General features: G+C 43.6%; 1 protein-coding gene across 1 annotated transcript in view; it reads right to left on the bottom strand.

Moving 5' to 3' along the window:
• LOC308578183 (putative helicase senataxin) overlaps window positions 1-16,102 on the bottom strand; it is a 299,741-nt gene that overhangs the window by 212,272 nt on the left and 71,367 nt on the right. The window contains exons 4-6 of the mRNA XM_081178438.1: window positions 15,857-15,966; window positions 2,546-2,765; window positions 1,647-1,766 (exon numbers count right to left, since the gene is read on the bottom strand). Of these exons, the coding sequence (XP_081034564.1) occupies window positions 1,647-1,766; window positions 2,546-2,765; window positions 15,857-15,966 (450 nt within the window). The remainder of the gene's footprint in view (window positions 1-1,646; window positions 1,767-2,545; window positions 2,766-15,856; window positions 15,967-16,102) is intronic.

Genomic DNA, 16,102 nt, shown 5'->3' with positions numbered 1-16,102 from the left:
CTACAGCAATATCAGGTAACTTGGATCGCCCACTTCATATGTTTCTGAGATCTCTTTCCGGCGTCCCGAGATGTGTCTCAGGTGCAGCCCTACGACTCAAGTTCGCCCAGCCCTCAATTGTCAAACGAGCATGGAGTCGAGCCATTTCCTACAGCTTCCACCTATTAGCATCGGATGCTCGAATTAGAGGTGGTTTTTCCAATCTGATCCTAAGAGACATTCATAATTCCCCTTGGAAAACTACAATTAACCTCAAATTCCGCTCAATTTGAATTGTAAAACTGTTCTTAACTTAGAGTGTATCAGCCCGGCGGCCCTACCTCTAATCAAAAAGAAACTACAGCAACTTGACTTCTCTAACACAGCTTCCTATGCAAGAGGACCGTGTTCAGGCCTAGCCCTAGCTATTCCACCCCCTGAAGGGATCCCTCTATACTGCTTCACAATTTCTTCGGAGGCTAAGCGTAGGGCCTTTACCTGTGCCCGTCTCAACTGTTTTCCTACAGCAGTTCTGTCGGGTCGTTATTCCAGAGTTCCCATCACAAACAGAACATGCACCTGTAATGACACGACCCTGGAGACTATGGAACATGTAATGCTCTTCTGTCCCAACTGGACAGATGAAAGATCTCGGTTTTTAACTCCCCTCGTGAATAAGCTTCATCTCCCAATCCAGCCTTGGATAGTGTCCCTCTTTTTGCAGGATTCTGATTGTTGGATTACCGAGATGACAGCTAACTTCCTGCTTAGTGTGATGAAGAGGAAAGCGGCACTAACTTCTTCCTTAACACCACAGCTGCAGTCGATACGCCGCACAACCGAACGAAATTCCAAGTAGCCTAATTGTACAAGGACAATCGAGTTAGGACATATCTGAGGAGCTGAAGGACCCTTTAACGGTCCTCCTCCAGCCTCAGCAGGTTTTTTTCTTTTTCTTTCTTTAAGTAATCGCCCAGGACGATATCTACCTTTATCTCCCCATCCCCATTTTATGTTGCTATTTCAATGTATATCATGCTATGGCCTCACGGCTAATGCAATAAAAAATCTATTTGAAGATTGGATAATTAAATTATGTGAATTTATAAGATTGGCCAAATTAATGGCAGCCATAAGAAATCAGTCCAACCAAAATCTAAGGAAGGAATGGCAATGTTTTGAGGACTATATGAAAAAACACTGCTCTAAGAATAATATATTGCTATGCGTAGAATAAGTATGTAAAGATGAATCAAACTAAGGTAAAATTAATAATGGATATATATTGGATAATACAAGACACAATGTTAAACTATTTATAGTATAAAGGATGTCAAGTTGTGGTGGAGGGAAGCTACACGGGTGAAAGTTTTAGTATTTCTTTATTTTTGTGTATATGGGTTTTGTTTTGTTTTTTTCCAAAGTATGATATGCAAAATGGAATAATTATTTTTCTTTTACTTTTTCATTTTGAATAAATAAAAAAGTTTTTTTAAAAAAGAAACTAGCTGTCAGCCATCATATACTATACCATAACATTTCCACATTAAGTAAGTTACTTGGCGTACAAGTTCTGTGAAAGGAATGATTTTACCTTAAGAGAGTGGACACTCAGACTGTTTTTAATTTGCTTGTATCGCTGCCCCCAATGATTATTAGTTACTTACCCTCTGTTGGTTTCTTCATGGCCTTCATTATGCACGGCATGAAGTCAATCTGCTTGTCTGGGCCAAACAACAACAAATCCATGGCTTGTTCTTCCAGCACCATCAACAACGTACAGATACCTACAACAATGCAAATGAGAAAGTTCAGAAGCTATCACTGGGTGTTGGCTTAACTCCCGATGTTAATCCACAACCAAAACAAAACCTACTTTTGTAATTGCACCTGCTAGCATGCCACTCAAACTTTTAATCTCTGGAGCCCTCTAGAGCTTGGGAATACAACTCCGATCATCCCTGGCAGCAGACCATATTGACTAGGGCTGATGGGAGTTGGGAGTCCAACAACATCTGGAGGGCATCATGTTAGCTTCCCCTGTTTTTCATTACACATTTCTTTGAACAGGTTGCACAAACATAGTTGAGATGGTGTAATTTTTAAAAATGATATATGCAACAGTTAAATGCCACAAAAAATGTCTGATACAGGTAAAGGAAGGAAAGTTTTCATTCTACAAGGAACAGGAGAAAAGGAGCCTCAGGGCTCAAGCCTGCAGCCCTCTAAATTCTATTAGACTACGATTCCCACCAGCCCCAACTGGCAAGCTAATAGTCCAAGATTATGAAAAACATATTCCAGCAACATCTAAGACCACAGGTTAGTAAGCTTTTAGCTATATGGACCAATGGTCAAATTCAGTGTAAGGTAGCTTTCCGTGTGTGTGTGTGTGTGTGTGTGTGTGTGCATGCATGCATGCATGCACTGGAGGGGAAGACACACAGACTGAGTGTGGGGTGGTTGTACCAAAAGACAAAAAGGTTTAGCCATCTCTGCTGTACTACAATGCTACCACTCTCTATAGAATGGTTCATGCCTAACATCTCAGCTTGCTTCTACTCACCTAGCCAGTAGTTTTTGTAACTGGTGGTATCATACAGATGGCGAGGCAACAAGATAAGATTCCCCTTCTCAACTATTGCAAGGTTATAAGTATCAGAGTTTTCAAAGTGGTCCAGCTCTATGACTCTGAACAAGCACGTCAACACTTCCTGGATGTTGTAATAGTCGTCCCTGTCCACCTTCCCCAGGCTCCTGGCTTTCAGGATGGCCCACTGACGAATCTGTGGGTTTGGAAGGACACTAGGAATTACTACAGTAAGGAATCACAACAGTAATTGTTAAGACAAATTGGGGCAGGAAGCAAGTTGGCATGAAAAGCAACTATTGTAAAGCGTAAGATAAAGGTTCAAATTCCAAACCAGACAGCCTAGATATCTATTTCTAGAAATGCTTATTTGAAGGTTGTGAACTTCCTAGCCTCCTCACTTCCCAACCACCCTAGACACTGAGGGACAAGAGACCACCTTTTAACAACAACCTTTAAAAAAAAAGATTCTGGGCAGAATTACTAAAAATAGAACTGTGTTAATAACAATGTAGAACAGTTTGGATGTTACTTTGGGTTGTATCCTGTGTCAGTCCTATGCAGAGCAGGATCACTGAAATTGATGGGCGCTGTCAAGGATGCGTATGGTTGCTCACGAGTAAACAGCCAGGACTCCGACCTGCCTTTTTATAGGTTTTATTTGGTGCAAACTATGTACAGTGCAGAAGTCCAAAGTTCATGTCTGCCTCAGTCAGTAGCAGATTCCAAGAGTGGGTTCTTCCGCCCCCCCATCATAAGAAGCTGGACACCCCCAATCTCCTCCTCTTTTCCTTATGTTTGATTCCCTTGCGAAAACTAGGCGACTGTTTCCCTATCGTTCCTGCCTCCCTCCCCCCTTTTGATGGCAGTCCTCTGACAGGCACGATCAACTTAGGTTTGTTAACTTCAATGGGTGTACTCTTAAGTATAAGTTAGTTCTCAATCAATCGCCTTTATTGGCATAGTAAGAGTATGTCGTATACATGGATTGGAAAACAACACAGGTAACAAAACATAGTAGGAGGCACTTTAGGATAAAACTGTCCAGACGTTGTGAGATACAAAGGTGGCTCTTGGGAGCTATGGTGACGTAATTTCATGGCGTCACTCCAAAATCTTGCTGCATTCTCCAAGTCATTCCTACAGTTATTCAACAGATAGGTCACCCTGGAAGAGCCCCTCCTTCAATAAGGGGGCCAAATACTAATCATTTATTTTTGCATAAACTGGGCAATGAAATAAAACGTGTGTGATAGATACAGCCTGTTTTGTGCCACAAGGGCAGTACCTTTCAGAATAAGGGATTTTCAAGAATCTAACATCTTACTAGATGGCAAGATGTGAAATCTTGAGAGGGAAATAGCTCTGCTTAGGTGGGGAGCATAAAGGTAATGTAAATATGGAGGGCCCTGGCCAAATGAGGGTAGAATTCCCAACCCCAATGGGGAACAGGTTTTATTGGCTGTACTGCTAAGGGCTTGGAATTCAATCTCTAGGATTCTGCACTTGATTGTCTGGAATGCTTCCAATTATGGGAGCATAAGCAGCGACTCGAGTGATAGGCCACATGTTCTGATTCTGCTTTCAATGCGAGCCAACCATTTGGAGTGGTGGGATTCCACCAGCATATGGAAAGTTAAAGAAGATGGATCAGACTTCTTTATATGCAAACTCGGCCAAGAGGAGCAAGGCCACCCAGTCATCCTGCTGGTAACTGACGTAACAACACAGGTACTGCTGCAGTGTGTTGCTGGTTCTCTCTGCCTCTCTGTTGGTCTCCGGATGATGAGCTGAAGAGAGGCACAGTTCCATGTCCAGAAGTTGCATGACCTTCTTACAGAACTGGGAGGTGAATTGGGTTCCTCTTTCAGACACAATTCGCTGTCGCAGACTGTGCAGCTTGAAGACATGATCTACGAAGAACTGGGCTGTCTCTTAGGCTGTTGGAAGCCCCTTGCAAGACACAAAATGTGCCATCTTGGTAAACAGGTCCACCACCACCCAGATCACAGTCTGCTGTCACAAGGACGGCAGTTCAGTAATGAAGTCCATGGCTATGGTCTCCCAGGGCCCCTGCGGTGTAGGCAGGGGTTGCAGTAGCCCCACCAGGGCTTCTTGAGGCCGCTTGGCACACTGACAGCTTTTGCAGGCGTGAACCTACTCCTTGACGTCCTCAGGCACCCACAGCCACAAAAACTGCCGCATCTGAGATTGTCAGCTTGCATCAAGGTGCACGCAGCAGGACACTGGGTCCCAGAGCACAACAAGTATTCAATTGCACAGCTTTACTTAGACTAGAAAGACTTGATAAAGATAAATGTAGAAACAAGATGGCGCTTGTTAATATGACCCAGCACGGAAAAATGAGAATTCCTCCCTTTTCGAGAGAAGCGGGAAATATTTGCTGGCTGACTTTGTAATGACTGGAGATAACAATTTGGGATAACATATAGTGCAGCTGTTTGCAGAAGTTTATTGCATTATGAGTGAGAGAGAAGGCTGATGGATTTCTAGCAGCCCCCCCATAGGGCACAGAGGGGGGGAATTGTGTGGTCTCTGAGAGACTGATTGATCGCCAAATGACTTATATCTGTGGAATACAGCTCATTTACATTGCATTATTACAAACAGTATGCTTAACAATTTACAGTAATAACTTAATAATGTGGAAGCTACTATGTTATTAAATCTCAAACAAAAAGCTTGGACAACAGCCCGGATTGGAAGATTGGAACGGAGTCAGGGAAAGCTGCACTGGCAAATAGACAGTTGAAAAAATATATATACACAAATAAAGCTGTATTCAACAGATGAAAGGATATATGATTTCTGACATGACTGAGAATCGCAGAGTCAGGGACGGAGAACTTTAAAGCATTAAGATCAGAAGGCGGAAAATATGAAAACGAGAAGAGGCAGGAACAAAGATTTGGAGATATGCTTCAAAGGTCCAGACTATGGAGAGCCCGGGAAAATTAATAATTACAATCTGGACTATAATCATAGAATCATAGAATCATAGAGTTGGAAGAGACCAAAAGGGCCATGGAGTCCAACCCCCTGCCAAGCAGGAAGCACCATCAGAGCACTCCTGACATATGGTTGTCAAGCCTCTGCTTAAAGACCTCCAAAGAAGGAGACCCCACCACACTCCTTGGCAGCAAATTCCACTGTCGAACAGCTCTTATTGTCAGGAAGTTCTTCCTAATGTTTAGGTGGAATCGTCTTTCTTGTAGTTTGGATCCATTGCTCCGTGTCCGCTTCTCTGGAGCAGCAGAAAACAACCTTTCTCCCTCCTCTATATTACATCCTTTTATATATTTGAACATGGCTATCATATCACCCCTTAACCTCCTCTTCTCCAGGCTAAACATGCCCAGCTCCCTTAGCCGTTCCTCATAAGGCATCGTTTCCAGACCTTTGACCATTTTGTTGTTGTTTTTTTAATTTCTTTTTATTGAGTTCTTTACAGCAAAAAACATAAAAGCATTAAGAAACAAAACAAACAAAAATACAAACAAAAAAAGAAAGAAAAAGAACCGAAGACAACACATATAGCAAATAAACAAACAGATCAACTCTAAAACGCTAATTGACTTCCCTCCATCTCGGCTTGAGCTATACACACACCATACCTCTCTGCAGTTTTATTTGGCCAAATCTGTACGTCGCAGGTTTTATGTTTCACCTACTGCGATTTTAATATTTCCTAGGTTTGCTTCAATGTATGTTACAAATTTGTTCCAGTCATTAATAAACTTTCTGCTTTTTTGATGCCTGATTTTCTGTGTCATCTTTGCTAATTCTATATACTCAAATAATTTAATTTGCCATTCTCTGACGGTTGGGATATTAGGAGTTTTCCAGTTTTGCGCTAGCAGTATCCTGGCGGCGACCGTTGCGTACTGGAATAATATTTGATCTTCTTTTTTAATCTCCTCTCCAATCATTCCCAAGAGAAAAGCTTCGGGTTTTTTGGGAAAGGTGTATTTCAATATTTTTTTTAATTCATCGTAAATAAGTCCCCAAAACCTTTTCACCTCTTCACAAGTCCACCACGTGTGGTGAAAATTACCCTCTTTGGTTTTGCATTTCCAGCATGTTTTGTCTCCTGTCTTGTACATTTTTTCCAATTTCACAGGTGTGATGTACCATCGGTACATCATCTTTTCCATATTTTCTCGGAGTCCAACACATGCTGTAAATTTCATACCCTTGTTCCAGAGTTTCACCCAGCTGTCATACTCTAGATTATATCCAAGATCTATAGCCCATTTAATCGTGACCTCCTTTATTTCTTCATCTTTAGTCTCCCGATCTAAAAGTTGGTTGTACATTTTGGATAAAAGTTTGGAGTTACTTTCTAAAATTTCCACCTGATATCTAGACTTTTTTACATTCATCCCTGTTTTTTTGTGTTCGTTCCATAGGGCATTAATTTGGTGGAATTGTAACCATCCTGTTAATTTATCCTTTAACTCTTCATATGGTCTAATTTTCCATCCTTTTTCTGATCTTACCAGGAGGTCTTCGTAAGTCCATCTTTCTCCTTCCATGTTTAGTTTTTTAATTGTTAAAATGTCAATTGGTGATAACCACCAGGGGGTGTCTTTTTCAATAAGTCTTTTGTTCCTATCCCATACTTCGAGCAACGAACCTCTAACGATGTGATTGGAGAAGCCCTTATGTACCCTCTCTTTATTGTGCCACAGATAGGCATGCCAACCAAATCTGATGTTAAATCCCTCTAAGTCTAACAAATCTGTGTTTTTCAAAATAATCCATTCTTTCATCCAGCAAAGGCATGCAGCTTCGTAGTATAATTTCAAATTCGGGACTGCAAACCCCCCTATCTCTCTTCGATCTGTGAGTAGCTTAAATTTAATTCTTGCTCTTTTTCCTTGCCAGATAAATCTGGAAAGGGTTTTTTGCCAATCCTTAAAGTTTGCCATTCCTCTGATCACCGGGATATTCTGGAATAAAAACAACAGTCTCGGAAGTATGCTCATCTTAATTGAGGCAATTCTTCCTGACCAGGAGAGTTTTAACCTACTCCAGATGTCTAGATCTTTTTTAATCTCTCTCCAGATCTTTGTATAGTTGTCTTCTACTAGGTTTATATTTTTCGAGGAGACCCATAATCCCAGATATTTCACCTTTTTCGTCACCTTGATTCCTGTTTGTAACTCTAGCTGGTTTCTTAAGTCTTCGGTCATGTTTTTTGTCAAAATTTTGGTTTTCATTTTGTTTAGCTTAAAACCGGACAGTTTTCCAAATTCTTCTAATAACTCTAGAACTTTACCGGTACTTTCTACGGGATCTTCTAACGATATTACCAAATCATCGGCGTAAGCCTTTAGTTCATTAGGATGCCCTTGAGTCCATCATCCAAGTCGTTGATAAAGATGTTGAATAAGACCAGGCTCAAGACAGCACCCTGTGGCACCCCACTAGTCACTCTGCTCCAGGATGAAGAGGAACCATTGATGAGCACCCTTTGGGTTCGGTCAGTCAGCCAGTTACAAATCCACTGAGTGGTAGCATAGTCAAGACCACATTTTACCAGCTTCTTTACAAGAATACCATGGGGCACCTTGTCAAATGCCTTGCTGAAATCAAGGTAGGCTACATCCACTGCGTTCCCTTCATCTACCAGGCTTGTAATTCTGTCAAAAAACGAGATCAGGTTAGTCTGACATGACTTATTTTTCAGAAATCCATGCTGACTATTGGTGATCACAGCATTCCTTTCTAGGTGCTCACAGACTGTTTGCTTAATGATCTGCTCCAGAATCTTCCCTGGTATTGATGTCAGACTGACTGGGCGGTAATTCTTTGGGTCCTCTCTTTTCCCCTTTTTGAAAATAGGGACAACATTTGCCCTCCTCCGGGCAGAAATGACTGGCAGAATCCGAGACCAGGGAGAAGAGTCGGTGAAAGAAGACTGGAAGAAATTCAAAGACTACTTACAGAAACATTGTAAAATTAATGAATGTTAGAAGGATGTTGGATAGAAACTAAGCGGTTTCCAGCTGTAATGCTTTAAGAGATATGGGGGGGGGGGGGAAGAGGTTTTACAAATGGGTAAAAGTTTAATAGTAAGGAATTGCTGAACTAACAAATCAAACTGGAATACAAAGAAGGGAGGTATGAGGAGGTCCGAGGAAATAAGCGTGTGGAAGTTATGTTATTGAAAATTAATGTGTGTTTTTAACTGTTTTTTATTTTGTATGATTATTTTTCTTTTTTCTTGTTATATCTTAAAAACATTTAATAAATATCTTTTCATAACATTTGCCCTCCTCCAGTTTTCCGGGACTTCGCCTGTTCTCCAGGAATTCTCAAAGATGACTGCCAGTGGTTCTGAGATCACATCTGCCAGTTCTTTTAATACTCTTGGATGCAGTTCATCTGGCCCTGGAGACTTGAATACATCTAAACTAGCCAAGTATTCTTGTACTATCTCCTTAGTTATTCTGGGCTGTGTTTCCTTTGCTGAATCATTTGCTCCAAATTCTTCAGGTCGGGCATTGTTTTCTTTATTGGAGAAGACTGAGGCAAAGAAGGCATTGAGGAGTTCAGCCCTTTCTGTGTCCCCTGTTTGCATTTCACCATCTTCTCCTCTGAGTGACCCCACTGTTTCTTTGTTCTTCCTTTTGCTACGAACATACCCATAAAAGCCTTTTTTGTTGCTTTTAACCTCTCTAGCAAGCCTGAATTCATTCTGTGCTTTAGCTTTTCTGACTTTGTGTCTACACGTGCTGGCTATTTGTTTGAATTTCCCCCCTTTTCCATTTTTTGTACACATCCTTTTTTAATCTTAACTCAGTTAAAAGTTCTTTAGATAGCCACCCTGGCTTCTTTAGGCACCTTCCATGTTTCCCTCTCATTGGTATTTCCTAACGTTGTGCTTTTACTATCTCCCTCTTCACAAACTCCCAGCCATCATGAACTCCCTTTCCTTTTAGTATTACTGTCCATGGGATCTCACCCAGCACTTCCCAAAGTTTTATGAAGTCGGCTTTCTTAAAGTTAAGAAATTGAGTCCTAGTATGCTTGGCTGCTCCTTTCCGCTGTATAGTAAACTTCAGAAGAGCATGATGACTCGCTCCTAATGATCTTTCCACTTCTACCCCACTAACCAGGTCATCAACATTGGTTAGGACCAGATCTAAAATGGCTGTTCCTCTTGTTGCTTCTCCCACTTTCTGGACAATGAAGTTGTCTGCAAGGCCAGTGAGGAATCTGCTTGACCTTATGCTCTTGGCTGAGTTTGACATCCAACAAATATTCGGGTAATTGAAGTCCCCCATTACTACTATCTCCCTTCCTTTTGCATGCTTGGCCATCTGTTCCAGGAAGGCATCATCTCACTTTGGCTTGGAGGTTCTAAATCTTGGATCTCTTCACAGGTATACACATCCCTGACATATAACGCCACTCCTCCTCCTTTCTTGTCTGGTCTGTTTCTCTGAAATAGATTGTATCCCCCCATTATTACATTCCAATCGTGGGACTTATCCCACCAGGTTTCAGTGATGCCTATTATGTCATATTTAGTTTGCTGTACCAAGAGCTCAAGCTCATCTTGTTTATTTCCCATGCTTTGCGCATTAGTGTACAGACATTGAAGTCCATTAATCATTCCCCCGTGTCTCTTATTTAAGGATTTTTTCCTCCCACCACTAGGTCTGCGTGCTGTTTGCTCCATTTGGTCTATGACATTTGGATGATCATCTTCATCAATTGATAGACTCCTACCTTCAGGAGCACTGTCTCCCTCCCCCACATTAGTCAGTTTAAAGCCCTCCTGATGAGGTTTCTGAGATTTTTGGCAAAAACATTCCTCTCAACCGTTGTGAGGTGCAGCCCATCGCTTGCCAGAAGTCCATCTTCAAGAAACTGCAGTCTGTGATCTAAGAATCCAAACCGTTCCTGTTTACACCATTTGCGAAGCCAGCTGTTCACTTCCACTATTTTTCCCTCTCTCCCTGGGCCACGTCGTTCAACTGGGAGGACAGATGAGATGACAATTTGTGCATTTAATTGCTTCAATTTCCTGCCCAGAGTCTCTTTTGATCTTCTGGAGGCTATTGCTTGCAGTGTCATTGGTTCCCACATGAACCAAGAGGAATGGGTATTTGTCAGTGGGTTTTATGATTCCTTGCAGTCGTTCAGTTACATCTTGGATCTTAGCCCCAGGGAGACAGCACACCTCCCAAGACCTCTTGTCAGGCCCACAGATCACGGCTTCTGTTCCCCTCAGTAGGGAATCCCCTATCACCACTACACGCCTCCTCTTAGGTTTGGTCGGAGTTCTTCCGTGAGCTGTCCGTTCCAAGGTCGCCTGAACATTCCCTGAGCACTGACTTTGCTGCTCGTCTTCATATACCTGATCGACTGTAATGAGGGAGAGATCCTCAAATGGAGCCTGTTCTTCGTCTTCCATGCTAGGGGAGAGGACCTCAAAGCGATTGTGTATTTCTAAACAATCAGAGCGAACCCTGGGCCTCCTACTTCTTTGAGTCACGTTTCTCCATATATCTGGCTCCTGTGTTGGTGAACTAGCCTCCTTCTCAGGGGTGTCCCCTGTCTCCTCCTTGGTGGAGACGGTGTGCTCTGTTGCTTCCAAGAAGAGCTCCAGCTCTCTAATTCTTTGGAGCATAGCTACATGTTCCTCCAGTTGCTGGACTTTGTCTTTTAAAAGGGCAATCAACATGCAATTGCTGCAGGTAAAGCTGCCTGCAACCTTTGGCAAGATGGCAAACATTGCGCAGGAACCGCAGGCGACTGCAACTGTTCCCTCACCCTCCATCTTGAAATCGTGTTGTTGGGGGTGGCTACAGTGGTCCTCCATGTTAAAAAGCGTGAAGACAGGACAAATAACCCCCCCCCAAAAAACCTAGGTCTCCCCCAAGAAACGTTTGAGACTAGCTCCCCTAAATCTAAAAGATGGATCAAGCTGCCCTGCAAGCTCTGATAAGCTCCTCCCACAGCTAATCACCTGCCTCAACAGAAACCCTGCCCCCTCTGACCTTTGCACAGGGAGAGCAGCTAATCAGCCACAAAGAAGCGCACACACTTCTTCAGCTGCTGCCCTGCAAGCTCTGTCATTTTTAAAAATTTTAGTTTATTATTTTTAATTGGATTATGATCCGGATATGTTGATTGGCTGTTTTTATTGGAAAACCAATAAAAATGATTTTTTGAAAAACCAAAACCTGCCACATCAAGTGATACAAGGTTTTATGCTGTCCGAAGCGAGCTATCGTGGCACTGACGTAGAACATGGCCATCTTTCTCTGAAAAAAGCTCCATCCTGGTGCTTCACTCCCTCGGCGCAGCCAAATTGTCTTTGGCGAAGGCGTTGGCCACCGTCTGTTGCTGGAAATCAGAGGACCCCCCTCCCCAAAACTCTCCAGCTCTGATGCTTCCTTGCTAGTTCCCTCCGTGGGTTGCTCTTCCATGTCCCACCAGTCTGAACCAGGCTCAAAATCCTCTTCTTCCCCAGTGTCACTCCCTGGTCCCTCCTGGTTACCTGGCTGCCAGCACTACTTATCTAGCCAGTTCCTGACATTGGCTCAGTGTGGGCACAGACTCTGACAGGGCTACGTCTCCTGCTCTGCAAGACAGTTCTGTTCCAGCCCCTTTCCCTCTCGCCTTCAGAGCTTGAGAGGGTAGAGCAGAGAAAAGGGCAAAGCAATTTAGAGCTGAGTCACAGAAGGCTGCCGGGAGGGAGGCTTAAAAGAGGGAAGGAGAAGTCGGAAACTCAATCCTGCAACTTACTAATGTGGAGTGTGTCTGGCTATCTCTGTGTGTGAAGCAATAAAAAGTTCATTGCTGGTCAAGTCTTTGTCAGCTTCTGAATTCCAGCAACAGATAATGTTCTGAAGAAGTGTGCATGCACACGAAAGCTCATACCAGTAACTAACTTAGTTAGTCTCTAAGGTGCTACTGGAAGGAATGTTTTTATTAAGTTTCTTGTAGGCAGAGAATATCAAAATTTATGCAGAATTCTTTAAAATTCATATCTTCTAACTTGGGGGACCATCCTGCCACATTCCATGATAAGACCTTGCATGTATTGTTGAGGACAGGTTGATTGTGCGGCTGGCCTGCTGAATTCCTTATTGGAGTTATAACTTCATAGTCAGACAAGGCTTGAACTTCATGTGTCTCCCCCCCCCCCCTAGGTTTGTGTGGCACTGGGTGCTGAAAACTCTATTGAACTGTTCATTACAAGAATCATTATATCAATCCAGTTCTACAATTTGATTTGATTCCCCAACTTTGTCCACAAACACAGACCCGCCTCCTATCAAAGGGTTAGAGAACTCCTTTTTAGTAGTTAGAATTTGGGTTGTTGATTTCAGGTCAGGGAGAGCTAATTCTTCCAGATTAAGAAATCTTCTTTGGAGCCATTCAACAGAGGTTATAGAATAACTTGAAGGGACAGCATAGTTATACTCTCTGATAAGAGGGTGTTCCTTATCAATTTGATTATCTTTGTTTATGGGGGGGGGGTTTCTCCACCTCTTCCCTTTGTTTACCTCTGTGTTGGTTAGACATTATTTCCATAATTTGATCCGTGATTGTATTAGCTTTCTCTGGAGGCCGAAAGTGAATAAGGGTGTATTGTAAGGAAGTCATTCTGCTAATGATTTCTTCCTGTGACTGGTAAGGGAGGGCTAAAAAAGAGTTTAAGTGTCTCTTTTCATCAAAGGCAAGGGAATCGTCAAACTCATTTTTGGAATGGTGTTCTTCTTGGCTTTTAGCAGGTGCTGAAAAGAGTAGAGTATTGTTAGTAGGCAGGGAGCCCCAAAGTGTAGGTGCTGCCATGCTAAAAGATTGATTTCCTTCAACGGCAGAACGAGTATTATGTGACACCTGTATCGGTGTCAGTTCTGCAGACTGAAGCAGTCAAATGGGCATACATGGGGTAAGGCCATCTCTCAAGTAAACTGGTTGCAAGTTGTTCAGTGTTTTATATATCAAATGGGCAACCAGTGCAGGTATGTGAGCATAGGTGTTATATGCTGACACGGTCTCATTCCTGTCAGCAACCATGATGCACCATTCTGCACTAACTGCAGCTTCTGGATCAAGCGCAAGGAATGTCACACATAGAGTGCACTGTAGTAATGCAATCTTGAAGCAACCATCCTTTTGCAGGAAGCGTGTTCTAACAGGCCCATCTATCTACTCCAGTATGGAGGACTTGACCTGGCATGTGTAGCCTGACTTGGTTGGATGAAGCAGATGGGCCTGTCCTTGCCGCTGCTTGTCCACCAGGTTTCTCTTACCCACAGCCACCCAGGTCATATGGGTGGGGAGTGGGGTTTGCAGTGATTTTTAGGAAGTCATTAGCGTACACTGGGCGTCCTATTGGGAAGACCCAGTTTACTGAGTGCATGTTCTGGAAGTTGGGCAATAGGGGCAGTACAGGATTTCTTTTGGTGTACCAACTTCCCCGCTGCACCAAGGATTCCCTGCCCAAGCTGCTTCAAGTCGTAGCAGATGTTCTCCTGGAGACACCTAGTTTGGTTATCCTAGGACAGGCATGTCTATCTTCAAGTAGGCTGTGATCTACGATCCAATATAAAAAACTGGCAGTAATCTACCACCCTGGGATGGGTTCAGGGTGGGCGGGCAGGCGCTGGATGCTTCCCCCAAAGGCGCAGGGCAAACTTTGATACCATCAACCAAGACATCCTTCTGGGCCGTCTAGAGGGGCTGGGAGCTGGGGGCACTGTTATACAGTGGTTCTGCTCCTTCCTCCTGGCCCGTGTCCAGAAAGTGGTGTTGGGGGATGAGTGTTCAGAAACCTGGGCTCTCACTTGTGGGGTGCCTCAGGGCTCTGTCCTCTCCCCCATGTTTTTTAACATCTATATGACGCCTCTGGGAGAAATCATCAGGGGGTTTGGGCTATGTGTTCATCAGTATGCAAATGTTACCTAGCTCTACCTCTCTTCCAAATCAGAACCAGTGAAGGCAGTGAAGGTCCTGTGTGAGTGTCTGGAGGCGGTTGCAGGATGGGTGGCGGCTAACAGATTGAGGTTGAATCCTGACAAGACAGAAGTACGGTTTTGTGGGGACAGGGGGTGGGTGGGGGTGGAGGACTCCCTGGTCCTGAATGGGGCAACTGTGCCCCTGCAGGACCAGGGGCACAGCCTGGGAGTCATTTTGGACTCACAGCTGTCCATGGAGGCGCGGGTCATTTCTGTGTCCAGGGCAGCTGCCTACCAGCTCCATCTGGTATGCAGGCTGAGACCCTACCTGCCCGTGAACTGTCTTGCAAGAGTGATGCATGCTCTAGTTATCTCCTGCTTGGACTACTGCAATATGCTCTATGTGGGGCTACCTTTGATGGTGACCCGGAAACTACAATTAATCCAGAATGCAGCAGCTAGACTGGTGACTGGGAGTGGCCGCCGAGACCAAATAACACTGGTCCTGAAAGACCTACATTGGCTCCCAGAATGTTCCGGAGCACAATTCGAAGAGTTGGTGCTGACCCTTAAAGCCCTAAACGGCCTTGGTATACCTGAAGGAGCGTCTCCACCCCCATCTTTCAGCCCGGACACTGAGGTCCAGCTCCGAGGGCCTTCTGACGGTTCCCTCCATGCGAGAAGTGAGGTTACAGGGAACCAGGCAGAGGGCCTTCTCAGTGGTGGTGCCCACCCTGTGGAATGCCCTCCCATCAAATGTCAAGGAAATAAACAACTATCTGACTTTTAGAAGACATCTGAAGGCACCCCTGTTTAGGGAAGTTTTTAATGTTTGATGTTTTATCGTGTTTTCAATATTCTGTTGGGACCCGTCCCGAGTGGCTGGGGAAACCCAGCCAGATGGGCAGGGTATTAATAATAATAATAATAATAATAATAATAATAATAATAATAATAATAATAATAATAAATTTGTTGTTGTTGTTATAACCTCTTCTCAGAGTGTCCAGCCAGATGCCCCAGTGGGAAACCCACAAGCAGGACCCAAGCCCAAGAGCATCTACGTTCCTGTGGTTTCCAGCAACTGGCAATCAGAAGCATTATTGCTTCAGACTATGAAGGCACACATGTTGAAAACCTCTGATTTAGGGGACTAGCCTAGTCCCCCATGTCCATTGACCACATGCCACTGTGTGGGAGCAAGTTCCATAGTTTAACTGTGCACTGTGTCAAGGAGGATCTATTTCATCTGTCATCTGTTTAGGACAGCTTAATCCTACGTAGCAAAACTGAAAAGGAAGAAAAGAATAACCGGAAAAAGGAAATTAAAGCAGCTCACCACTTCATTAGGATGTACCATGAGCAGATAGATCCCAGGGTGTTTCCCAGCCACCTGGTAGGAGCAGTTGATTTCCTCCATTTTACAAAGAGCCTCCACACACAGCTCACCTAACAATTTAAAAAAGAGAACGCCAAATGTTAGGGCTGTTGGAACCACCATAATATGAAGGCAAATGATCCCTGCATAAGATGAAAGTCATCCTCAAAGAATCATAGAACAGGAACAGTCACTATGCAGATGGTT

The sequence above is a fragment of the Podarcis bocagei genome (assembly GCF_964188305.1).
Source record: "Podarcis bocagei genome assembly, chromosome: W".
Classification (NCBI taxonomy): Eukaryota; Metazoa; Chordata; class Lepidosauria; order Squamata; family Lacertidae; genus Podarcis; species Podarcis bocagei.
Note: the sequence above shows the minus strand (reverse complement) of the source record. Positions and strands in the feature narration are given on the sequence as shown.